Source organism: Engystomops pustulosus, chromosome 6 (assembly GCF_040894005.1).
Source record: "Engystomops pustulosus chromosome 6, aEngPut4.maternal, whole genome shotgun sequence".
NCBI classification, from domain to species: Eukaryota; Metazoa; Chordata; class Amphibia; order Anura; family Leptodactylidae; genus Engystomops; species Engystomops pustulosus.
In genome coordinates this window covers 168,650,229-168,676,719 of record NC_092416.1, presented here as the reverse complement: position 1 = coordinate 168,676,719, position 26,491 = coordinate 168,650,229, and the positions used below count along the sequence as shown (strand labels likewise).

General features: G+C 46.0%; 1 protein-coding gene and 2 non-coding genes across 3 annotated transcripts in view; 2 read left to right on the top strand and 1 right to left on the bottom strand.

The window, feature by feature from the left end:
• Positions 1-22,527, top strand: part of ASPSCR1 (ASPSCR1 tether for SLC2A4, UBX domain containing) — a 28,672-nt gene extending 6,145 nt beyond the window's left edge. The window contains exons 5-16 of the mRNA XM_072112300.1: positions 92-152; positions 936-1,009; positions 1,092-1,548; positions 1,973-2,106; positions 2,427-2,508; positions 9,412-9,478; positions 9,564-9,626; positions 10,626-10,678; positions 20,087-20,138; positions 21,967-22,036; positions 22,113-22,291; positions 22,365-22,527. Of these exons, the coding sequence (XP_071968401.1) occupies positions 92-152; positions 936-1,009; positions 1,092-1,548; positions 1,973-2,106; positions 2,427-2,508; positions 9,412-9,478; positions 9,564-9,626; positions 10,626-10,678; positions 20,087-20,138; positions 21,967-22,036; positions 22,113-22,291; positions 22,365-22,375 (1,303 nt within the window). The 3' untranslated portion in view covers positions 22,376-22,527. The remainder of the gene's footprint in view (positions 1-91; positions 153-935; positions 1,010-1,091; positions 1,549-1,972; positions 2,107-2,426; positions 2,509-9,411; positions 9,479-9,563; positions 9,627-10,625; positions 10,679-20,086; positions 20,139-21,966; positions 22,037-22,112; positions 22,292-22,364) is intronic.
• Positions 22,528-24,841: 2,314 nt separating this feature from the next.
• Positions 24,842-24,912, bottom strand: TRNAG-GCC (transfer RNA glycine (anticodon GCC)). Its single transcript has one exon. It is a non-coding gene; the product is annotated as a tRNA-Gly (tRNA).
• A 114-nt stretch (positions 24,913-25,026) lies between these two features.
• TRNAK-CUU (transfer RNA lysine (anticodon CUU)) lies at positions 25,027-25,099 on the top strand. Its single transcript has one exon. It is a non-coding gene; the product is annotated as a tRNA-Lys (tRNA).
• Positions 25,100-26,491: the final 1,392 nt, after the last annotated feature.

Below are 26,491 nucleotides of genomic sequence, written 5' to 3'. Positions count from 1 at the left end.
GGGAGGTTACCCTGGCTCCGGGCTCCATGGATGAGATGATTCTGTCTGCTTTTTAGGTTAACTTTTAAGTGATGTTGTTTATGTTTTTCAGGGCGCGTTTGGAAGAGATGGCTCCTGGAAGCGTCGCCGTGTGCATTTATATGCGGGATGAGGTAAGGTAGGACACAAGCCGGAGAACACAGACCCAGACAGCTCATTAACGAGTGATTCATTCACTCCTCGCACCTCTCTGTGTCCTCAGAACTGAAGAACCGACCCACGATGGTGGCCAGAGAGTGTCCCATCTGCCGGGCTTTGAAGTTCTAATAAAAGTGCATCATTAAAATGGGCTTAAAAGGAACACAGATGACTTCATTATATAGTTGGCATCGCACTGCGTGTACCCGGCGCTTATTAAATGGGCAGAGCTCAATCTGAAAGCTGCTTGTGTTTGTGGATATTAGGGCTGTTTTGATCAGTATTGTCAAATTCCGTAATGTTTTAATCATCAGATTCTGTCTCATTCTCTCGATTTTTGACTCCGTTTGCCAGAAAGTATATGGTGGATGGAGCTGGAAGAGGCACAGCACCCTATCGGCTATATAGCACCTGTGATCCCATTTGCTTGACTGGGACGTGAGCTGCAGTGCTGCTATATAGTGGGTAGAGTCGTCTGTGTCCCCTGTGTTGGTTCTGGCAACAGCTGATCGTTGTGGGGATTGGACTAAGTTTCTGCAGGACACCTGGAGCTGCAATAGGACTGGGTACAGAAACTTGATGGAGTTGGGACACTCTTGTACTGGACAGATAGGCTTGGCTCTGGCTGATGTGTATGGTACCTGTAGAGTTGGGCTGAACATAGAATCCCATGATGAAGTAAGGAATCGGTTAGCGTTGTGACCCATGTGGGGCACTGTACAAGTCATTTATAGTTCTGATGTTATACTTTCCCCCAGATCGCAGGTGAACAGTCAATGAAAGGGACATCCCTCCAGTCGTTGGGCCTTACAAGTGGAAGTGCCATAATCAGGTGAGCGTCCCATGATGATTCATCTTTATGTATACGGCATTGTCTAAATGGAAACTAGCAATAACGTATATACCCCTACAAGGTTTGTGGTGCGGAAGAATGAGCCGCCTGGTAGCAGGCCACCCCCGGTGCTTCAAGAGCAAATAAAGAAGAAGACCTCTATCCACGAGTCTGAGCATGAGAGTCCTACAGAGACTGAGAGTCCTTCTACAGGTCAGAGAGAGCAGCAGCCCAGTGACACTACTAAGCCAAGTGAACCCAGCGCCAGTCTTGATGCCAGACTATCAGCGACAGAGTCTACAGAACAGCATCACGCGACGGACGTACATCCACATCTGGAGCATGACAAGCCTGGACCTTCCTACGTAGCCATAAGTGAAACAAAAGCAACTTCGTTTAAACCTTTTCAAGGAGGCGGCCAACGTCTAGGAGGTGCAAATGTCCCTACAGAAGCCAACATGGTAACAGCCACTGCCCAAGAGCCTTTTCAGTGCCCCGGACCTTCTAAGCCAAAGAAATCCAAGACTGATAAAGAAGGGGTAAGATTGCAGCATAAATTTTGAGTGAAATCTACCAACAAACTCCATCATGATAAACCAGGGACATTACTCATAGATCCAGGCACCGTGACTGCGGTAATCTTCTTATATTTGTTATCCCTCCTTTCTTCAAAAATCAACTTAAAATTATGCTAATGAGCCTGAAATGTGCTGTAGGGGGAAGTGCTCCTTTACAGTGTAACAGCCTGTAAAGCTACTGCATGGAGGGGCTGTAGTAACAACCCCAGGAGCCATAGACAACCAATATAAGAAGATTACCACAGTCACCGTGCCTGGATCTATGAGTAATTTCCCTGGTTTATTAAGATGGCTTTTTGATGGTAGATTTCCTTTAATGTTAGACTGGGCTGGCTCCTGTTACAAAAACTCTAAAATCTGGACTCCATTTTCTTTTCATTTTCAGCCAATAGACAGAGAGACCCTTGTGTGCCACTTGGATCTAGAGGAAGGTGCTAGTTCCCAGGAGCTCCCTGATGACTTTTTTGAGCTCACCGTGGATGACGTAAGGAGGAGATTTGCTGAACTCAGAAGCGAAAGGTGAGCAAATTTTATTTCAGTTTTCTTATTTTAAAAATGGACACCAAGGCCCACATTTATCCAAAACAGTCTGCACTATCTGCAGTGTGCCTGTGTAGTGTGCAGGGGGCGCCAGATTCATAAATTGTGGCACCCAATAATTATGAATCTTGTGCCCCCTGCGCTGCTCTGACGGAGTGCACCAACTTGTTTTGGTGCACCTTTTACACAGAGCGTCACAATTCTGTTGGTGTCTGGGTTTACCATGTCACTTACCATGTGACAAGTGAAAAGTTTTGTGAAACCATAATGTATCCCATTCATATCCTTTCTCCGAATAGAAAACGCCTTGAAGAAGCTCCTCTATTGACCAAAGCTCTGAGGGAAGCGCAGCTAAAGGAGAAAGTGGAAAGGTACCCAAAGGTAGGAACCAGAAACCTGCCCCGACCAGACCTGTTTATCCCCAGTTACTACAAGTAACTTCCAAAGTGTCAGGAACAACTTTTATGTCATCAATCAGACAGTATGGCTGAAAGTCAGTTCCAGTGTAGTCCCTACAGTATACAGGCAGTCCCCTACTTAAGAACACCCGACTTACAGACGACCCCTCGTTACAAACGGACCTCTGTATTGACCATGAGATCATGAAGTTGCTGCTTCCGTGGCTTAGTGATAGTAATGACTGCAGTAAGTTTCTCCAGGATTAAGCCAGAGGGGCAGTACATCACTCAGCTGTGAGTATCTAATGTAAAAAGATATGCAGGGATTATCTATTCCTATTTCATTTATAGGGATGAACAGAAGAACAGCTTTATCTCTACCTATATAACTTATAGGAAACAACATGGCTGTGATCTATGGTGAGAGGATGAAAGCAGTACTATCTGTACCCATGTAATTTGTGGGGAGAGACAGGGAGGCAGTACTATCTGTACCCATGTAATTTGTGGGGAGAGACAGGGAGGCAGTACTATCTGTACCCATGTAATTTATGGGAGAGACAGGGAGGAAGTACTATCTGTACCCACGTAACATATGCGGAGAGACAGGGAGGCAGTACTATCTGTACTCATGTAATATGTGGGGAGAGACAGGGAGGCAGTACTATCTGTACCCATGTAATATATGGGGAGAGACAGGGAGGCAGTACTATCTGTACTCATGTAATATATGGGGAGGCAGTACTGTCTGTACCCATGTAATTTATGGGGAGAGACAGGAAGGCAGTACTATCTATATCCATGTCATTCATGGGGAGAGACAGGGAGGCAGTACTATTTGTACCCATGTAATTTATGGGGAGAGACAGGGAGGCAGTACTATCTATATCCATGTCATTTATGGGGAGAGACAGGGAGGCAGTACTATTTGTACCCATGTAATTTATGGGGAGAGACAGGGAGGCAGTACTATCTGTACCCATGTAATATATGGGGAGAGACAGGGAGGCAATACTATCTGTACTCATGTAATTTATGAGGAGAGACAGGGAGGCAGTACTATCTGTACCCATGTAATTAATGGGGAGAGACAGGGAGGCAGTACTATCTGTACCCATGTAATATATGCAGAGAGACAGGGAGGCATTACTATCTGTACCCATGTAATTTATGGGGAGAGACAGGAAGGCAGTACTATCTGTACCCATGTAATTTATGGGGAGAGACAGGAAGGCAGTACTATCTGTACCCATGTAATTTATGGGGAGAGACAGGGAGGCAGTACTATCTGTACCCATGTAATTTATGGGGAGAGACAGGGAGGCAGTACTATCTGTACCCATGTAATTTATGGGGAGAGACAGGGAGGCAGTACTATCTGTACCCATGTAATTTATGGGGAGAGACAGGGAGGCAGTACTATCTGTACCCATGTAATTTATGGGGAGAGACAGGGAGGCAGTACTATCTGTACTCATGTAATTTATGGGGAGAGACAGGGAGGCAGTACTATCTGTACTCATGTAATATATGCGGAGAGACAGGGAGGCAGTACTATCTGTACTCATGTAATTTATGGGGAGAGACAGGGAGGCAGTACTATCTGTACCCATATAATTTATAGGGAGAGACAGGAAGGCAGTACTATCTGTACCCATATAATTTATGGGGAGAGACAGGGAGGCAGTTCTGTCTGTCCCTTTGTAGTGTATTAGTGTATTACTCTAGACAGCAATATTTATGTGCACAAGGAAAGCAGTGATTGTAATACAGGACGAGCATCTCTGTACGGGAATACACAGCCACACATCGGTGGGTTATTACATTTTTTGGCGTGTTTGCTGGGGCATTTTGACATCATATCAATATTTTTTTATGTTCATCAGTTAACGAACTTCACACTGATTTGCACGTAGATTTGGGCGCCCAGTTTCTGAGATAGCCAGTGAAGTAATTTGCATACTTTTTTTCCCATGTAGCATTGCCTGAGCAGCTGCGTGTAAGAAGCCTCCCCTGCCCCCAGGCTGTGTTTGTAGAAAGTTTTAGGACCTCTTTAATGTCTCCATAGAGGGGTATTGTTATGTGGCCTCCAGCTATTAGCTTGTTTACACAGACATAGGAGAACTTCCTTTTTTTGCACTTTATACACATTGTATGACCTCAGGGATTACCAACCTCCTGGGGTGATAGGAGGCTCCTATATCGGCCAGATCAGGACATTGGGAGAGTAAAGTATAAAGTTTTTATCTAGTCTTATATTCCACTGCAGGTAAAAAGCTGTGGCTGACATAGGGATTATTGAACCCCCAAATATCTGCTCAAGGAATGTCCGTTTCTGTAGATCACAGAACCCCAAGTCTGAGTGGATTTGAAAGATGAGATTCTTCTCTTTAGACTGACACCAGAAGCATATTTATAGGTACTATAAAGCCTAATATAGGGGTGTCTGAAGTGCCCCCCCTTAACCGTGACTATTCTAGGCTCATTTGCATATGACTTTTGGAAGAACGGGTGAGATTTCACATTAAAGAGGCGATTCTAGAAAGAACATTTAATCCCCTACCTAAAGTCCGGTGACTCTTTGAGCGATCGGGTCCTGTTGGCTCGTCTTTTGTGAAATAATTTTATATGAGATCAGAATAGAGTTCTTCTTCTCATAGATCCAGGCACCGTGACTGTGATAATCTTCTTATATTTGTTATCCATGGCCTTCTTCCTTCTAAAATCAACTTTTAAATTTATGCTGATGAGACAGAAGGGTTCCTGGGGGTGTTACCAGAGCTTTACAGGCTGTTACACAGTGCAGGATCACTTCTTCCCTGGCACCGAGTGAGATTACAACAGGCAGAGTAAGGGGGAAAGTGCAGGGGGGAAACAACCTGTGAAGCTACAGCGCAGAGGGGCTCTGGTAATGCCCCCACAGGCTCATCAGCATAAATGTAAAAGTTGGTTCTAGAAGGAAGGAGGCCAAGGATAACACATATAAGAAGATTACCACAGTCCCGGTGCCTGGATCTATGAGTAATGTCCCTGGTTTATCAGGATGGATTGTGATGGTGGTTTCCCTTAATGCATTGCATACTCAAAAAACCATGAGAAGAAATCTTATCCATGCATCTTCCAGTGAATCCGTGTCCTGCTTTGTACTGACAAGGGGAAAGAAACTTATGACAGGGGTTTATGATATTGATGACCTATTCTTAGATTCCATATCAGACCAATTGGGGTCAAGCAAATAATAGCTGAGCTGCAGTTCCCCGGGCCGGCCACTGTATGGAGAATGGAGCTGTGTTTTCAGTTGTTATTCTGCAGTGTCCGTTCCCCGCACCGATCTTACATTGATCGTCTATCCTGTGGATCTGCTACCGATCCTCTTTCTTTTAAAGGATGCCCAATTTGCATACCCTTTCCCACGGGGCATTGCATGAAATACAGTCTCCATACAACAGCTATAGAAGTAGTATCAAGGTTGTGCTACAAGGGCTGACATGTAACTATTAGTGGGCAGTAAGTTATTCCTCTCCCTTCCATGCCGGTGCTACACGCGAGAGATCATCACATAGAATTTTCTGTCCCGTCCTCTGATCACATGGGGTCATAAGGCCGTCCTAGAGGGTATATATTATACACCGCGCTGCTTTTATAGCATTGGGCTGACAGTGTTCAAACCAAATCAAATGCGAGATACAGATGTTTCCTCTATAAAAGGCTGGAATAGAAGCCTGCGGATATTAAGCTGCGTTTTATACAGAGCTAGAAATGCACGAAGATCTCATTGTTATAGACACGTGAGAGGTGGTCAGGGAAGCTCATCAGGGCCTGTCCTTAAATAATAGGAACTGAGTGTTTTTTTTTATCCTGAAGCCTGGCAGAAGCAGGTTCACTCAATCATGGACCTCCTCAGTCCACACGCTGGTACTGAGCTGTGAGAGTAGGAGCTTGCCGGTGGTGGGGCACCCCTTAGATGCTATGGCCATAGTGACTGTGGCATCTAAGAGGCTTCAGAAGGAGAGGTAAGTGCCACTGACCTCTGCTGGCACTCCACATGACTGCCAGGCCTTCACAAAAGATGCATATGCCAATGAGCCCCTGGCAGCACTGACCGGCATTATACACTGAATGATAGAGGACAACAAGTCACCCCCACGAAAAAACAAGCCCCAAATGTGCTGATCAGATACTTATAGCCTGAGCTGCTATTTCCATAAGCCTCATAGACTTGACTGTAGCACTTGGCTATTTCCATCAGCCTCACAGAGTTGACTGTAGCGTTCAGCTATTTCCATCAGCCTCCTAGAGTTGACGGTAGCGCTCGGCCATTTCCATCAGTCTCATATGTAGCTCTCTGCTATTTCCATTGGCCTCCTAGCCTTAAATGTAGCACATGGCTATTTTCAACAGTCTCATAGTCTTGAGTGTAGCGCTCGGCCATTTCCATCAGCCTCATAGTCTTGAATGTAGCTCTCTGCTAATTCCATCAGCCTCATAGACCAGAATGTAGTGCTTAGCTAATTCCATCAGCCTCATAGTCTTGAATGTAGCTCTCTGCTAATTCCATCAGCCTCATAGACCAGAATGTAGTGCTTAGCTAATTCCATCAGCTTCATAGACTTGAAGTGTGATATGACTGATAATGGTCAGTAATAGAGAGAAATGCATTGCACGGTATACAGATCAACCGCAGGTGGAGTGAATCTCATGGCTTCCACTCCTCCTGTGAGCTGACTTTTTCTGCACTGCCCCTTTAAGAGTTTGGAGTATTGTTTGCCAGTAACGTGATCCAAATTCCCAAATTGTGAAACAGGTTTTTATCAGGCAACATAAGAGCGCGAGGAGCGTAATCACCAGGGAATGAGGACTCCCAGCGCACAAGTATGCTTTGATCTGGATCTGGTGGAAAGTTTGTATTTACCTTCTAAGCATTTCCCATAATTGAGTGTTCGTCAGCGGATAACGCCGGGAGCATCGGAAAACAAGGGCATCTCAGGGAACTGTCCGAAAGATTCTCTGCTCCAGGGGAAGATGATGTTTCTCATGCATCGTGTATGATGTGGGGTGGAAGTGATGCCACAGCGCTCTCTGTATACTGAATGGAGCACAGGAAAGGTCAGGGAGCAGCGGTCCAGCATTCCCATAGTCACAGTATTCATTTTTATGGAAGCTGAATGTAGCACTCGGCCATTTCCATCAGCTGCATAGACATGGATGTGGCGATCAGCTATATCAAAGGGCCTCATAGATTTGACAGTAGAGCTCAGCTATTTGCACCTGCTTCATAGACTTGAATGTAGCTCTCACCTATTTCCATCAGCCTCCTAGACCTGCGTGTTTCCTCATAGACATGACAGTAGTGCTCAACTGTTACCATCAGCCTCATAGACCTGACTGTAGCTCTCTGCTACTTCCATCAGCCTCATAGACCTGACAGTAGTGCTCAGCTACTTCCGTCAGCCTCATAGACCTGACAGTAGTGCTCAGCTACTTCCATCAGCCTCATGGACATGACAGTAGTGCTCAGCTACTTCCATCAGCCTCATGGACATGACAGTAGTGCTCTGCTACTTCCATCAGCCTCATAGACATGACAGTAGTGCTCTGCTACTTCCATCAGCCTCATAGACATGACAGTAGTGCTCTGCTACTTCCATCAGCCTCATAGACATGACAGTAGTGCTCTGCTACTTCCATCAGCCTCATAGACTTGACAGTAGTGCTCTGCTACTTCCATCAGCCTCATAGACATGACAGTAGTGCTCTGCTACTTCCATCAGCCTCATAGACATGACAGTAGTGCTCTGCTACTTCCATCAGCCTCATAGACATGACAGTAGTGCTCTGCTACTTCCATCAGCCTCATAGACATGACAGTAGTGCTCAGCTACTTCCATCAGTCTCAAAGACCTGACTGTAGCTCTCTATTTCCGTCAGCCTGTTAGACTCGAATGTAGCTCTCTGGTATTTCCATTCGCCTTGTAGACTTAAATTTGGCTCTCGCCTATTTCCATCAGCCTCATAGACCGAAGTGTATCCTCATAGACTTGACAATAGTGCTTGGCTATCTCTGTCAGCCTCAAAAACCTGAGTGTAGCTCTCTGCTACTTCCATCAGCCTCATAGAACTGAATGTATAGACTTGACAGTAGAGCTTGTCTATTTCCATCAGCCTCACAGACCTGAGTGTAGCTCTATGCTATTTCCATCAGCCTCACAGACCTGAGTGTAGCTCTATGCTATTTCCATCAGCCTCACAGACCTGAGTGTAGCTCTATGCTATTTCCATCAGCCTCACAGACCTGAGTGTAGCTCTATGCTATTTCCATCAGCCTCATAGACTTGATAGTAGCGGTAACATACAACTGTTACCCCATTTGTACATGGGTACACGGGACTCCTAATCAGGGAGCCTGACCTAGAACCTTGGGGGTGTCATGCAGAGATCTGATCCTTCCATATATCCGGGATTTTCTCTGCAGGCGTTGTGGATCCAGTGCTATTATGTCAGGACGTCTAGTGGTGCGCTGTATTCTCCTGTCAGTCCCTTTCATGTAGGATTTGTAGTTTGTGTAAATGGTTTCCGTCTAGACAGGTCCACAATCTTCTCCCGACAAAGGACTAAGAAGATAATGATGTATATACATCCCGGGAATCTGAAGAGGAATATTACACCCCCACACATTGGCACATGGGGGTCACAACCTGCCAGGTGACCTCCTGCAATGATAGAGGGGACAGGGAACACAGACTGCAGGGACATGGGAAGCTCATGGGATAAGCAGCATCCAGGGATGTCGGGTGCCGCTTATCTCCATATAAACAGGTTTAATGGGTTGCTGAGAATTTCACGTAAGTACAGGACAGAGTTTCTCATGACTGATCTGTGGTTACAGGTCGTCTTGCGGGTCCTCTTCCCAGACCGCTATATCCTGCAGGGATTTTTCCGGGGATCGGAGACAGGTAGGTGACGCGCCTTGTGCTTGTTCTTCTCTGCTCATCGTTCACACTAGTAAAATACGGATTTGTTGTGTCCTTTCTTCCGCAGTCGGCGCAGTGCGAGAGTTTGTGGCGAAGCACCTGGAGGAAGCAGCGATTCCTTTCTACCTGTGTACGTCTGCACCATCACATGTGCTACTAGTGACAATCCACAGCTCTGATGCTCCACTGCGGGGGATGTGCTCCTCAGACTTTTGCCTGAGCTAGAGCCTCTTTAAGACAAGAAATTTTTAGAATCGAGTTTGAGACAATACAGAGATGCAGACATTGTGACAACTGATGTGTTCTTAGTAGCAGCGGGACTGTGAAATATGGATTTATATTCCAGGATTGTAGCAGGACTTGGACTCCTGTGTGAGATCTTACAGCACCGCCTCTTACCTTTGCTCTGAGTAAGAGCTACAGCTTCTGGTTAGATATTATAGCACAGGCGATGGGTTGTGGAGTGGTTTTGATGGTAGATTTCCTTCAATTTGCTGCATTCAAACTCCATCATGACACTTACTCATAGATCCAGGCACCGTCACTGTGGTAATCTTCTTTATTTGTTATCCATAGCTGCCTACCTTCTAAAATCAAGTTTTACAATCATGATAATAAGCCAGAAGGGCTCCTGGGTGTGTTACCAAGGCACCTTCATCCTGGTGGTGGATTTCCTTTAAGAACATAGCAGTGTGTTCAGATACTTCCTGGAATATAGATCCTTTGTTCACAGTCCTGCTCCTACTAATATCACACAGGTATGATGACACATCTCTCCATGGACAAGAACTAACACTGTCTGCAGGTTTGTATAGTCAAAACTACTGATCGATAAACTCGTTTATAGCCCCCATCTAGCAAGTATAAACCCATCATTCACTGGGCCCTATAAGGTTTCCTGTTTCCGAACAATTGATTTTTTTTTTCTTTATGCAAATAAGCTTTGTGGCGCTGTAGGGGCGGGGCTGCTCTCTTACACTCCCCAGTGCTGCCCCTGGTGCATTCGCATAAGGTTACTTTTTTTTTTTTTTAAATTGCCTGCACCCATACAAATAGTGTAAAGTGTATTATGAGAATTTCTCGTTCTATGTAGGAGTGATAGTAACGGTATCAATGGGTTTTGTTGCAGTTATTACTCCCCCGCGAATGGAGCTGAAGGACGACTCTCTTACACTTTTCCAGGTGAGTCAGACCTCCATGTCATCAAGTGCTGAGTACATCCAGCCACATTGTGTGATATCTTTATTCAGCCAATTACATGGGTGACCACAAGGATACGAATGCATCAGCTTCACAGGCTTAGGCCGCATTCACACCACCGTATGAAAACTGCCGTATATATGGGTAAAATACGTCCCCATTCATCACAATGGACAATACAGCCATCCATTTATACGGCTGTATTGCCTACCCTACTGTAAGCGAGCCGCATAGAACTATATCGCTCCGTGTGCCTATTGCCGCCTATGGGGAATGTAAAACGTGCGGCTGCAAGCTTGCGCCCGTACGTACGTCCCCTGGCCTTACATAGCATGAAAGTACAGGACTGGAGAAATGACATGTACGTGTGAATGCAGCCCAGACAAAGCTGCAGACAGTGTAAGGTATTGGTCCTGCACATCTGTCGTGTGTGTTTTTAGTAGCAGCAGGACTGTGTGAAATGTATTTATATTCATCTGTGCCGCAACATCTTTGCGTTGGCCCCTAGCACATGGCTGTGTGCTCACCCGGGCTGTACTTGGGTGTAGCATACAGCCGGGTGGGGTGGGACGGGCGGCTGAAAATCCTGCAGAAGATAGGATATTTCCAATCTTATCCAACACAGCCGTACTGCTCTGACCCGTTATGGTGGACAATCCAGGAATATAATTGCATTTTTTTCACAGTTCTGTTGCTACACACAGGTAGGTACAGAACTGCAGGGGATACCTAATAACGTCTGCTGCTTTGCATTCACCTGCCTGTAGAGGCTCTTTATACCGGTTGGCCGGGGTTTGCTATTGATGGTGTATTTTCAGGACCGGCTGCCAATAGCTGATGACGGGAAGCCAACACCCGGCCAATGCACCAATGGGTAACCAGAAATAGGGAGATTCAGTTCAGGGTCAGTCACAGTCGGCAGATAAATCCTCCTGGAAGATGTATCTGTAGTAGTCTACATTACAGGCTATTAGCGTCTCTAGTTTATGGCCACGTCCCTTTCCGGGAGGCCGTGACACCTTTCCGGGCAAGTCTGGAAAAACTTCGACTGATCGCGAGTGTCGAAGTTCGATGAAACCGGGTCCGCTCATCGCTACCGTCCAGAGGTGGGTGGTCGGCGTATAAGGCGCATGTGACACTGCAGCTAATAGGGTAACGTAGAGGATCCTTAGTGTAAGGAGAGGGATGCCAGGTCTGCCCATCCCCGGTGGCCATGGTCTCTATGATCTTCCCATCCTCCTCTCCAGTAGTAACCTGAGCCCCCTGCTTGTGTGTTGGTTCCTGGGAGGAGAGGGGGCTCGCAACTCTTGGCAGCCTGTGAAGGGGTCTTTCTTCTCTGTAACGTTCCGGCAACGGAGCCTCTCCTGCCGGAGACTTTCATCTTGCTGGCAGCCCTGTTATTCTTGGCCCGGCTTTCCATGACTGCTGTTCCTAATAGAGGCGGCTTCCACTGAACCTTAAACTACTCAATAAAAGTGTCACCGGTGGAGGGAGGTCCTATCCCCGGGGCTCGCAGGGCAATAAGACACATCCTGTCGTGTGTGAGGAAGATTGTGTATGTTGGGTGGAAGACGTAGATGTGAAGGAGGATCGGGGGCCGTGTGTATAGGAGACACCATTCCCCCCGCTGCTGGGTGTTTGTTTTTTCATGTGGAAAAGTTATCGGCCCCTTTAAACATGTTCAAATCAAAAGGAAAGGGACGTATGGATTTCCTCCGCTATAAATCGCAAAGCGGAAACCAGGCTCATAACTTTTATTGCACGTGTCAGATATTTGCATGGTCTAGAGACGCGATTCTTCAACTTTTTTTTTTTCTCTATCCAGACTTCGCTATTCGAATGCTGCGTCGCCACCATCAAATACTTTGGGGGTATATTATGATCCTCAATCCCTATCCTATCCCTAATACAGGTGCTCCTCTTGTGGGCAGTATATGGGGATTTTGCACCTCATCTATTACAATTTGCAAATCGAAGGGTTAAAACCAGACAGCGTTGGGTCTTTGTATGACCCGAGGCTGTCAAGGTAACAGATCTCTGATGACGTCACGGGGAGCGACGATCAAAGCCAAGATGGTGGCGCCGCCGATTGCAGGTGTTACTGGTTGGTGTTTGCTGCAATATGCAGCAAACACTCACTGGATATGGAGACCTCTCCATATACTGGAAGGCGACGTATAGATAAGTCACACATCAGTAATGAGTGAAAGATAGAATTCTCCTCCTTTAGATGGCATCAGGCTTGTGGTTCTGTGATCTACAGCATCAGAAATGCGGGCAGCTAAGGAAACGGTTGTTACTGTGAGCTGCAGGTCTGACCTGAATGACATGACACCAGAATCGTGTTCTTGGATTCTCTAGAACTGTAAATAGTGGCGTCTGAAGTTGAGTCAAGTTTACAGTCCGAAGCCTGTAAACTTGATTCATCTCAGGCACAATATGAGGGGAGAGGAGCCAAGTAGCGAGACAAGACGTTCTGGCCTAGAGCTAAATCGTTAGTGTCTATTTCACGCCAAGTGCTTTGCTTATGTTATTGCATCTCCGCGTGATAAAGTCCTATGTTCTGACAGCCGAGAATTAGGACATAATGCAGAATATAAACAGCATGGCGGCTCAGTGGTTAGCACTACAGCCTTGCAGCGCTGGGGTCCTGGGTTCAAGTACCATCCAGTTCAACATCTGCAAAGAGCTTATATGTTCTCTCCGTGTTTGCGTGGGTTTCCTCCAAAACCATCTTGTTAGGTTGATTAGATTGTGTGTGCTATATAAATAATGCAGAATACAAGTCACATAAGGCCATATCCTCCCTCCTTTTACTACTGATACATGCAGCGGTGTTTAAAGGTGAGGTACACTTTTAGGCACAGGTGACCCCTACTCTATGCATATACATGACACTACTAATGGACTAAAATCCAGAAACCACCCAGAAGCTCTGACCTAAGAGATCTCCTACATACAAATGGTTCTGTACTGATAGGAGGTAAAAACCATGAAACGGCTATACAGGGGGTCCTCTACTTAAGAACACCTGACTTGCATACAACCCCTAGTTACAAACGGACCTCTGGTAATTGGTAATTTCCTGTACTTTATCCTTGGGCTACAATAATCAGCTATAACAGTTATCACAGGTGTCTGTAATGAAGATTTAGTGTTAATCCCGGTTCTTATGACAATCCAACATTTTTAAAACCCAATTGTCACAGAGACCAAAAAAATTATGTCTGGGGTTACAATTATAAAATATACAGTTCTGACTTACATACAAATTCAACTTAAGAACAAACCTGCAGAACCTATCTTGTATGTAACTCGGGGACTGGCTGTATACAGATGGGTTGGAGAAGTCGCTGATATAGGTATATTGTGCAGCATCTTCTCTTAGGCCCCTTCCACACTAGCGAGTGTGATGCGATGAACTCGCATCACACTCGCAACGCAAGCTGCCGGGAACGCACGGCCCGAACGCTGCACCGCGGGAGTGAACTGACATGCTGAGTTCACTCCCGCGGTGCAGCGTTCGGGCTGTGCGTTCCCGGCAGCTTGCGTTGCGAGTATGATGCGAGTTCATCGCATCACACTCGCTAGTGTGGAAGGGGCCTTATTGTTCTGTTTTCTGCAATTCCTCTGTAATAGAATCTATTTGGGAAGTGGGGGGGGGGGGGGGTTGTGCACTGATAGGTACTTAGGTACTGCAGAAGCAAAGGGGTGTCTGAAGTGACGCTCCCTCTGCAGCCTCTAAACTTGACTCCTCTCAGGCAAAATATGACTTCTCTCTGCTTATTTGATGTCATCTGAAAGATGAGATTCTTATGTCTTTTTAATATGACACCAGGAATATGTTTCTAGGTGCTATAAAAGGGATGGGAGCTTCCGAAATGACACTGCTCCTGCTGCCGCTAAACTTGACTCATCTCTTTGTAGGAGATTTTTTTGGTAATAGGTAAAAGGGTGACATTTCCCATGTTATTGGAGTGTCGCTCGGTTTCCTGTGATGACATCTCCCCCCTCTCTGTGTCTTTCCAGCATCACGACCGCAGGATGTTTTTTTTTGCCAAACACCAAGTCGTCATTTTTATTAATGAAAATAGTTTAGTGTTTTGTGACGGGTGTCGCTCGGATTCCCCCATAACGTGATACAGCGCCGGGTCTGTTCCTTCCTGTCCGAGGCTTTTGATCTCAAAGCCTTTTAAAAAAAAAAAAATAATAATAATAAAAAACGTCACATCAGATGGTCGTCCGCGTCTGTGGATCCCGCTCTCGCCCCCCCCCCCCCCATCTTTCTTTTGAAGTCGTCTCTCGCTTCCATTGATCTTCAAACATCAAAACTCGGGAGACCTGTGGCCCTTTATCCCCGGATGGAAGGAATGCCTGACATGCCAGCGGCTGACAGACGGACGCAGCACCTCCTCGGCCTCTCTCTTATCCCCGGTTTTTTAGACTGCGATGACTTTGTACCCCTTTGTGTCCCTGCCGGTCGCCTCCTTTGTCTCCCTATGCGCCGGCCCCGTCCCTCTTCTTCCCCGCAATGAATTCTCTGTGACCCTCGGGGCTTTTTTCCTTCTCTCGGAGGCTTTGAAGTGTTTGCCCAGAGATTTTTGACTGACAAGGAAGTTTTTTTTTCTTTTTTAGTGGCGGCACCAGGGGGAACGGACAAAAAAGAGAGGGGACGCAGGCTTTGAACTAAAGATCTTTCAGCCGGGGAGATGCTGGCTTTAGTTATCTCCTTCACTATGTTAATTATTCACCACGATAATTGGGGGGGGAAGAGAGGAGGTTATTAAAAAATTCCAGCACTAACACGCTACACAAACCTCATTTTCCAGCTTCCCCCCTCCTCCCGGGTGCATAAAAGAAATGTTGTGTTTAAAGGGGGCTAAGTGTGTTTCGGAAAGGGGGAGCGAGGGGCCCTTTCTGAGCCTGTCCTTTTCTCTAAATAGTGAAATCCCTACAGATGAAACATCAAAGCGCTGGCGAGTCTTCCCTCTCCGAGTTCTGACCATGTCTGCTGCTCTGTAATTAAACTTTACGGAAAGCCGTCTTTTGTTTTGTTTTTTGTTTTTTTGTTTTTCCCCTAACCCCCCCCCCCCTCCATCGGATGGCATGCAATCTTACACAATACAGATTGGGGAGGCAATGTTACTTAAAAAATGGCGCCATACTGTGGCCCGTTTCATGTGCTTCTTCAGTCTGACCCGATAAGACGAGCGGACGGGATTCCAAAGCGATGGGCCGGAGGAGAGGTTTATGGAGCGACGTCGGGTATTGCGGACGTCCGTAGTGATGTCTTATAGCGTCAACGTGTTACACACCGACGTATGGAGGTCATCACAAGAAGATGTTATAAAGGACCCGTCACCAGGTTGTACCCCACTAAACTAATAGCTCCTTCAGGTAGCGTATGAAATGTCCTTTCTAAATTCCATCTTTTACGTAAAATCTCACCCATAAGACAAATATGACTCTGACTTCTTACGCCATGAGAGGAGTCAAGTTTAGTGGCTGAAGGGGCAGTGCCGATTCGGATGCCACTATCTTCTGTTCTGTAGGACCTAGGAATATGGTTATTGTGTCATATTAAAGACAAGAATCTCATCTGTCAAATGACATCAGGCTTATGGCTTGGTGAGCTACAGAACCAGTGGCACAAACCGATAAAGACAGAGGAGATTTGTCATAAGTGTCTGAGGTAAAACTGTTCTAGTTGCCCACGGAAAACAATCGGAGCTTTCATTTTATAAACATCTGTGAGAAAATGAAAGCTGAGCTGTGATTGGTTGTCATGGGCAACTGGAACAGCTCTGGTCTCAGACACTTATAACTCTCCCCCATAGTTGGAAATGTGATCTGCAGATAAAGATCCAGTTCTATTTTTTTAACTGCCTGAATGTCGGGTCCTGTAGCACACAGAACCAAAAGCCTGGTGTGTTCTGAAAGATGAGATTCTTATCTTTAATATAAGATGACACAATAGGCATGTTTCTAGGTACTATGAAACAGAAGATACAGGATTCTGAAGTGACACTCCCACTGCAAAACCTAAACTTGACTCATCTTAAATATAAATCAGATGAGAAGAGTCATATCTGCCTGAGTTTGGGAGAGTTCTCACAAAAAAAGAAGGGAATTCTAGAAAAGACAATTCGTCCGCTACTTGAGGGGGTGGTAGTTCAGCAGGGTAAAACCTGATGACTGGTTCCCTTTAAAGGGGTTGTCCGAGAGTTATGAAAATAAACTAAAGGTGGCCTGAGGGGGCTGCTTAAAAAAATAAAGATCTACGCGCCCTCCGGTGTCCCGCGCTGCTGTCGCTCTGGTCCGGGCGCCACGTAAACAAACATGGCTGCTGGAGGAGTGCTGGACTCAGCTTCCGTTCGGACCTGACAACCTTCGCCTGCATTCACAATGCTGTGAATAGGGACGGGTAGGCGTGGCCGGCCACGCCCGGCCGGAAGCTGAGTCCAGCACTGCTCCGGCGGCCATGTTTGTTTACATGGCACCCAGACCGGAGCGACGGCAGCGCAGGACACCGGAGGGCGCCGGAAGGTAAGTAGATCTTAATTTTTTAAGCAACCCCCTCCGGCCACCTTTAGTTTATTTTCATAACTCTCGGACAACCCCTTTAAAGGAAATCTACCATCAAAACTTGTGACGCTTACTCATAGATCCGGGCACCGTGACTGTGGTAATCTTCATATATTTGTTATCTGTGGCCTCCTTCCTTCTAAAATCAACTTTGAAAATTATGAGCCAGAAGTGCTATGGGTGGTGTTACCAGAGCCCCTCTGTGCTACATCTTCACAGGTTGTTACACTGATCTCATCTTTCGGCTCAGAACCAGGCTAGTGGTTCTATGATCTACAGAACCGGAGATAAGGGCAGGTAAATACATAGTTGGAAATGAGAGCTACCGATAAAACTCCAATTTCTGAGTTATTTACCTGCCTGTATCTCCGGTTCTGTAGCTCACAGAACCACAAGCCGGATGCGATCTGAAAGAGGAGATTTTTATCTTATTTCTCTTAATCTCTCGTAATCTCACACAGTGGGAGGGGGAAGTGCTCCTTCACCGTGTTACATCTTGGGAAGCCACAGCACAAAGGAGCTCTGGTAACAACCCCCAGAACCTATCAGGCTCATTAGCAGAATGTTAAAAGGTGATTTTAGAAGGAAAGAGGCCATGGATAACAAATATAAGAAGATCCCACAGTCCCGGTGCCCGGATCTATGAGTAATGTCCCTGGTTTATCATGAATGACTTTGATTGTAGTTTTCCTTTAGTGACATGTTCTAACGCTACGGCGTCACTACTATTGGTGGGAGCAATCGATTAGCCGCTCGCAGTAGAATGAATCTCTGAGGTCCGTTCCATTACATATACATGAATAGGAGCTGATGTGTAGTAACCTGGTCTGACCACTATACAGAGAACGACGCTGTCTGCTTCCTGTTATCAGCTGATATGCAGGGGGCGCCAATATCTAGAATCTATTCTATACATTGTCAGTATATGTAGCCTGGAAAATTGCTATTCGGCTTTAGTATAGATGAGAGAGTATAGAGAGATGACATGGATCAATCCTGCTACAAGGACCAAAGAAGACTTCTACAAGAAATCATAGATTTGGGGAAATGAGACTTGAATCATATCCCAATCACATAGTGATGTCCTAGCCCAGTCATGAGCCACCGCCCCTTTAAGGAGCCGGTCAGCAGGGACCTCTAATGTGGAAACCTGTGATCTACGCTGGTTGTGGTAACAGGAGATCCTTCTGTGGCCGTGTAGCCGTAAACTTCAGCCACGTTTCACTTCAAAGACTGTAATTACATGGAGACTAATGTGCATTTAGTTCCACTTGTCACTTTCAGTCATTGTATTGTATGTGCGTCCTGCACAGAGGGAGCAGATCTATGGCACCTTGTCTGTTCACCATCTTCCTGCACCTTCTTTACCTTTACATACATTGGTTCAAAGAGAGATTGCAGCTTTAGCAAATCCATATGTTTCTGTATACTTTAACAGCTTCCAAGATCTCCGTTTGCTGTCATTCACTAGAAAAAAATCCCACACCGGCTTATCGGTCACATGACGATCACCACAGCCCGTTCTTAGATGCCTTTTACCAGTCAGGAATCCGTATGTATGGATGAGGGTTCCTACTCAATGACCGCAAGCAGAGATCTTAAAAACTAAGACAATCAGGTGAACTGCCTGTTCCCCTGTAGCCTCAGTCATATACAATGGGGTGATGTATAAGGTGGCTATTAAAGTGAACCTGTCATCAGGATTTCACCATTAAACCTAATGATGGGTGCGCACAGAAGTCCTCATACTGTGTCCCATGCTTTTTAATTTTTTAGTGAAAGAATCAATAGCTCCGATCTACCTAAAATCCCTTAAAAGTTGCTGGCACCTTGTCAGGAGACTCGCCTCCTCTCAAGGGTCGTGTGAGCCTTCCGTGGAACTACTGTGTGACTGAGCTCAGCTCTCTATTCCCCCCTCCCTCAGGAATGAGGGAGACATTGGCTGTGTGTGACTTGCTGAAGAGAAATTCTGAGGGAGTGGGGGGGGGGGGGAGGGAGTTGAAAGTCATATATTCGGCAAGCCCTGCAAGAGAAGGGAATGAGGGAGCCAATATCTCTTCAACAGATCACACTCAGAATTTCATTCTTCAGCAAGTCACACACAGCGAGCGCAGAAGGAGAGGTTGCCTGATTCACACAGTGACTGCTGAAGAAAAGAAATCTGGGTGAGGGGACTGATTTCTCTTCAGTGTGTCACACACAGCCAGCATCTCTTAACTCCCTCATTCCCATCTCCCTCGGGAATTCTCTTCAGTAAGTCACACACAGCCAATGTGTCTCTCATTGCTGAGGGAAGGGGGAATAGAGAGCTGAGCTCAGTCACACAGTAATTCAGAGCAAGACTCTCACGACCCTTGTGATGCGGAGAGTCCCTCTGCTAGGTGCCAGCAACTTTTTTAAAAGTGATTTTTGCCCAAATCTGTAGGGAGAAAAAACCATAGAGCACAGTATGAAGACTTCTGAGGGAACCTGTCATTAGCTTTAAGGGTGAATAGCCGATGACAGGGAACCCGTGACCACATATAATTGGATCATACATAATATCTCACTTTCCAAATTTCAGTCTTTTGGGGAATTGGTTCCTCCATGCTCAGACGCTGCAGTCACTCTCCCTTTTTACATCTTTGCTGAACTTTTCCAGTAGGAATAATAGAGGGTCAACACAAAGTTCGAGGGAAAGTTGCTCCAGAATTTCAGCTGTTCCTTCAGACGCTCCTCATACACACGACTGCTTGTACATCCTTATATTTGCAGGGAGTGTTTGATTTTTCTTGTAATATTAAGCATTCTTCTTCTCATCCTCAGGCCCAGCTATTCCCGGCCGCTGTTGTGCATTTTGGGTCACCGAAACAGAGAGGTAAGACCTTACAGAGGAGACCGACGTCCATACATGACCCCTCACAGCGGGGCATGTGTCTGGGGTGAATATATCGTATTGTTACCCTATGATCTAGAGGTCAAGTCACCACCTTGATCCGCTAAAGGTTTGTCCAGTTTCAACAAGTCAAAAAGTGGTGGGACCCCCGAGATCACCATCATGGTGGTCTGTACCCTAAAGGAATAGAGGAGCTAGATACACGAGTCTCACTGCTATATACACACATAGATAGATAGATATATATATATATATATCTCTATCTACAACACTAATGGAGATGGCCGAGCTCTGTGCTCCATGTCCACAGTGCACATGCCCTACCTGACACTATAATTATTTGGGGTACAACAGACTTTTTTGCTCATTGTAACAGCCAGTGAATCTGCATCACTGTGGGGTTCTGGTAATCTCCCGCAGAGTCCTTCAGGGTCATTAGCATAATTTTAAACGTTGATTTTTTAGAAGGACGTAGGCCATGGATGGCAAGTGTAGTCAGAAGCCTTTACACCATCTTGACTTCATAGTATGTAAAGGGACACCAGTTTTTACACCACTAAACTCCGGTACAGTGTGTAATAACTAGAATTTTATTAATCAAATATTTTTGGTTGAATCCCTCCATGATATTATCCTTTTTAGCAATCCATCTTTTATGTTAACATTTGCCCATTTAACTAAATAAAATCACATCAAGTCATATGCCGCTAGAATCCTTGTGTAATTGTAAAGTTAAGAATTCACTCTTTCAAAATGCATAAAGAACTGTATCCTTATCTTCAGCTCACATTCCCAATGATGTCTTTAAACCTGTCACATTTTGTTACAAATACAGCTAGTGACAGGTTCCCATTAGTTCCTATTAACCATTTGCCATCCTTCTATTAGCTAAAAATTGTTTCCCTTACATCCCCATAAAATCAACTTTATTTTATCTTCCCTGTTATACAGACAGATCAAGCAGGAGTTGCAGGAGTCCAGTGGCCTCTCCCCATGCCACAGGGCTCCTTATTACCATTCAGTACTGCATGTCATGTGACCAGGCGTCATGTCATCTAAGGTTCTTTACCCACTAACACTAACAAAATATACCCCCCAAGTATGCATCTGATCACAGCAGCCTCCATGGAGGATGGGGAGGAGTATAAGTCCACGGAGGCTGCTGTGATCGCATGTGATCAGATACATACATGGGGTACAGTTTGCAAACGTTAGTGAATAAAGGACCTCAGATGACATCATCCCAGTCACATGACATAAAGTTCTGAATGGTAAGAAGTAGCCATGTGGAGCCGCTGGACCTTGCTGAGCAGGATACGCCCCATCCAACTCCTGTCAAAGTAAATTTTATGGGGATGTGAGGGAAACTATTTTTAGCTAAAAGAGGGTGGCATTTAGTTCATTGGCCTCTATGGGAACCTGTCAGTGGCCGTATTTGTGAAAAAAGTTCAGTTTAAATGCCTGTTTGTCCAGTTCTGTAGATCGCAGAATCACGAGCTTGATGCGCCTTGAAATATCAAGAATATAATCATGGTCCCAAGACCCAAACATGGTGTATGATGTGACGCTCCCCCTCCAGCCTCTTGGAGTGACAAAAAGTGACTCTTCTCAGCTCATTTGCATATGACTTGAGGGAGAGGAATTTTTTAATATGTTAAGAGGGAATTCTAGACAGGACATTTCATCCTATACTGGAGGGGGCTGCTGGTTTAATGGGGGTAAAACCTGCTGACAGGTTCCCTCTAAGTGATTGATATTATGTATATAGTGAGGCATATTTTTATGGATACTTTTCTCCTCTCTTCTGCAGAACATTTCTTGCGGCACGACCTTGTGACTGAACCAATGTCTCCTTCCCAAGCCGACATTGCGGTCGCCAGGTAACTAAATAAAAATAGCATGGCACGACGCATCGCTGTGCCCTCTGTCCTCAGCAATCCCCTTATCTCTGCACAGGGCTATGCCACGTGTCCAGGCTCTGCCTGCCGCCCCTGTGATGGAGGAGCATCAAGAGGCCGGAGCAGCGGCAGCTCACAGGGCGCCCGAGGACTACGAAGAGCAGTCTGGAATCACTGATTCCCACCAGCAAGTCCAAAGGGATCATGGAAAAGTCCCCAAGTGGCTAAAACTACCAGGTAATGAGCGCACCACACGGGATAACACCAAACCCTCCCCAGACTAATGGCCGACGCTTCTTCTACCCCCCAGGAAAGAAGTGAAGGACCTTCCTGTGATGTCTGAGTGGTGGACTGATTGACGACAGGACCTGAAGCTTGAACTTTCTGCAGCTGTGACTTGTGCTGCGCGGCGCCTCCTAGCTACGCAGGAGGAAACTTGTTTTGCATCATTAAACTAATTCAATTAAATTTTCTCTCTTTTTCGCTACGCCCTTCATTTCATACACAACCTCAACCTTCTCTGCGAGGCGGCGGTGGCGTGAGTCTGACATTAGGTACGGCGCGAGACGACTCGCCTCTAGATTGATGGCGGAAAAAAAAAATTGCTGAACGGATGAACACGTCCTTTTTGGAAGTTTGTTTTCTGCCCGACCCCTTTCGGATAACGATCCAAGATGATGCCTCCGCCGGCTACAACGCGACTACCCCCAAACGCCTTTGAAGTCAGCTCCTTGGCTCTGATCTCTTTCCACTTCTCCTTGTTGACTTTGCTAATTACTCATCCTCCGACAACAAGGATCCCGGAGCTGAAAAGGTTCCTTTTTACCTCCAGTTTGTCCGCACTCCCCGGCTTCCTCCACCCCGTTGCTTTCCTTGGCCGGGTTGAAATTGTCCTTTGTTGGCACGGCTTTCCCCCCGGTGAGGTTGCGTCTGAGCCACACATGAGATGCCGGAGCTGATAAAAGGGACAATCGTTGGCATTTATACCCGGCGGGGGAATAAAACGCACTCAGTGTTCCTCGTAATCTTATTTTTTGCATCACCTCTCACATAATTTTCCAGGCTTCTTCTTCTTGGGCTTTGTTCATTGTGACTTCTCCATGTGGAAAGTCCATTACAGGCCCCGCACCTTTCCATTGGTGACTGTCACTACTCCCCTCCTTAGGTACACAGCTTAATATCAACTGACCCAGCATCAAAGCAACACCTGTCTTTGTCTCCAGTCAGGGAATGTTTTCCTTCATGCCTAATGACTTCCAAATGCTTTGAGCGGACGATGTGAAAGGGTGGAGGGGGCTATGGATTTAGCAGACGCAAAGGGGGACGGCCTGGTACTCGGAGACAGATTGAGTTTAAAGGGAATAGAGGGGATGTTTGAGAAAACTTTCGGGACAGAAAGGAGTCGCGCTGTCTGAAGGACTCGCTCTGTTTTCGGAAGTGTTTCTCAAGATGCTCATGAAAATAAAAAAGTTTTCGCTTGCTGTTTTTTTTCTTTTCCTCCCCACCCCCTTTCCCAATTTGCTCCATAAAATTCTTTTGAAGGGCGGCCAAAGTTGCAAATGACGAGCAGTATGTTCTAGGAGATGAGATAAGCAACTTGTGATCCGGTGGTAGATTCATCAGAAGAGAATGATACATGTGGTTAGATCGTGTCAGTGCCGTTTGCGGGGACAGAAATTCTTTTATCAAGACTCGGGAAAGCTGGGTGATTATTATGTAATGTCGTTGTTAGGTCAGGGAACATGTGCAGCAGAATCGCTGCCGGCTAAACCATAGTGCTTTATGCCCCAAGTATAAATGTGGTGCGATTTAGACCTTAGTGTACGAGTATGACCTAAAATTTGTCCGTATCCGAATTTGTGTTGTCAGTGTACACCCCTATGTCATAAAATATATATATATAATCACCATGGAGTCAGTGATTCTTATGCAGGGTCCAGCAGACCCTCTGGTGTGTATAGAGGCCTATGATCTTTCCTCTGGCAGCAGATGTACAGGGTAATAGGAACAGGTAGGTGGGGTCAGTCATGTATAGCATATCAGGTGCAGATAAGAAGGACCGAAAACCCTGAGGGCGCGTTCACACGTTGCGTTTTGGTCGCGTTTTCATTGCGTTTGAAACGGATATACAACAGCTGAGATGAGGTGATTTGCCTAATTACATTACCGTTTACGTTTGTAAACGCAATGTTAACGCATGCGTTTACAAAACGCATTGTAAACGGCGTTGTTAACATCATGTTTACGATGCGTTTTGCAAACAGAAATGTTAACAGTGATGTAATTAGGCAAATCACCCCTCCTCAGCTGTTGTATATGCGTTTCAAACGCAATGAAAACGCAGGCAAAACGCAAAGTGTGAACGCGCCCCTGACCTCTGTGTAGTGGTATAGGTGTGGTTGGATCACTGCTAGTGAGAGGCACATGGTAGAGGCATCAGGGCATAAAAATAAGCCCGGCTGCTGCAACATGGACTAGAAAGAGAGACTCTAGATGAGCAATTTCTACAAAAAATAAAGTGCAGATTCTGCAGATGTTGAGGTGCAGATAACATGAGAGGGAGTAGAGCACAGATGTGAGTCACACATCACCTGCAGAGGGAGAGGGCATGGACCACATACTGGGATATTTACTTCCAGATAAAGACAAGACATGATGTTACAGAGAGTGGGCAGGGAGGTCATGGGGATTGTAGTATAATGGGTGGTATCTGGTACAGCTCCATAATGGAATGACCATAGCCAAATCTGCAGAGAGACGAGTACCAAGACCGTAAAAGAGAAGCGCTGCATTGGCCGGGAATCGAACCCGGGCCTCCCGCATGGCAGGCGAGAATTCTACCACTGAACCACCAATGCCATGGCACATACAATGCAGGTGCCGGCAGCGTCTCCCAAACTGTGGTGCTCGAGGGATCTTGCCTACGGGTGGGGTGGACTGATCTGCCTTACCGCGAACCCTTCAGCTCGGAAGCCCGGCTAGCTCAGTCGGTAGAGCATGAGACTCTTAATCTCAGGGTCGTGGGTTCGAGCCCCACGTTGGACGGATCTTTATTACTTTTCTCTTCTGTTTGTTCTTTCTTCTGTTAATGGGAATAAGTTTTGTATTTTGACTCTTCAAATGCCAATGAACTAAATAGGTTGTCCAAGTAGAGGCAGGAACCAGTCTGGGAGCTAGAAATAATATAAGAAGGAATGTGACTTGTGCTGTACCAGATGATGGAGAAGGGATGAGGCTCCTGCACTGATACAATGGAATGTCGCCATCTGCTGGCGGGAATACACAGCGCTCCATGTGTATGACACGTGATGAGTGAGCTGTCCAGCTCATAAGGTAAGTCACACAGGTGACATCTCCAGGGATGTAGCCTTTGGCAGTGATGAGGTGACACACAGGTAATGGTGTGTTTATGGCTGGATGTAGGGTGCTGGCGGTGAGGAGCTGGGAAACTTATGAGCGCGCATTAGCTCTTGGCTGACAAAAATTCCCAAACCCATTTGAAAGGTTTGCATTTTCTGGAAAATTGAAAGGGATTTTTCTCAAAACTAATTTCTGGTAAAAATATATATATATATATGATATATAAGGATTCATATTTCTGTATTGTAACTTCCTTAGTGAAAGGGAGTGGCTCCTCACACTTCTGTGCTCTGTGCATTGATCAGCTCTACAGCCTCCCTCTATTTTGCTGAGTAAAAGCTGTAACAGGATCTGGTTGGATAATACAGGACAGAGGGGTGGGTTCTGGAGCAGCTCAGTGCACAGCAGTGTTAGGACACGCCCCCAGAAGCCACAATCCTGGAATAGAAATGTTTCACCCTTTTCATCACACACATGTAACTGAATATCTCTCTGGGGCCAACACTAGACAATCGCTGAAGTTTTACAAGGTCACATCTACAGCCAAGGTCCCCTTTAAGGCTGGGTTACCCCATCTCCCCTCAAGCTATTAGCAGTTGCTAATTCTTTTGATGTTGGTTTCTCTGTTTCGCGCTCCCCAAAGGGAACACCCCCTAAACCCCTTTATAAATGTGGCACAGACCACTTTTTAGTGCAAATTACGACCAAATTCTGTGGTGGGCAGATTAACAAATCTGCCCCAGTGTTTTTATAAGTGTCAGGTCCTGCTTTTGTAGCAGCTGGCTGCGCCCCCCTATCTTTCTGTAGGTGCTGCTTCCTGAGGCAAGAGGCTCAAACACAACCAAAACGCAACGTGTGAAAGCACCCTTACAGCGCTGGGATCTGGAATACTGCAAGCAAATGATACACTGTGCACACGTGTGAATGATGATCCCCTTAACTTTTAGGAGGCTGTGCAAGACATTTGGTTCTCTGTATGACACTTTTTAAAGGGGGTTCAAAGGATCACCACCAATTAGCAAACTATCCTCTTATCTTGTGTCATTTTTACCAGAATAACCTGTTAAAGGGAACCCA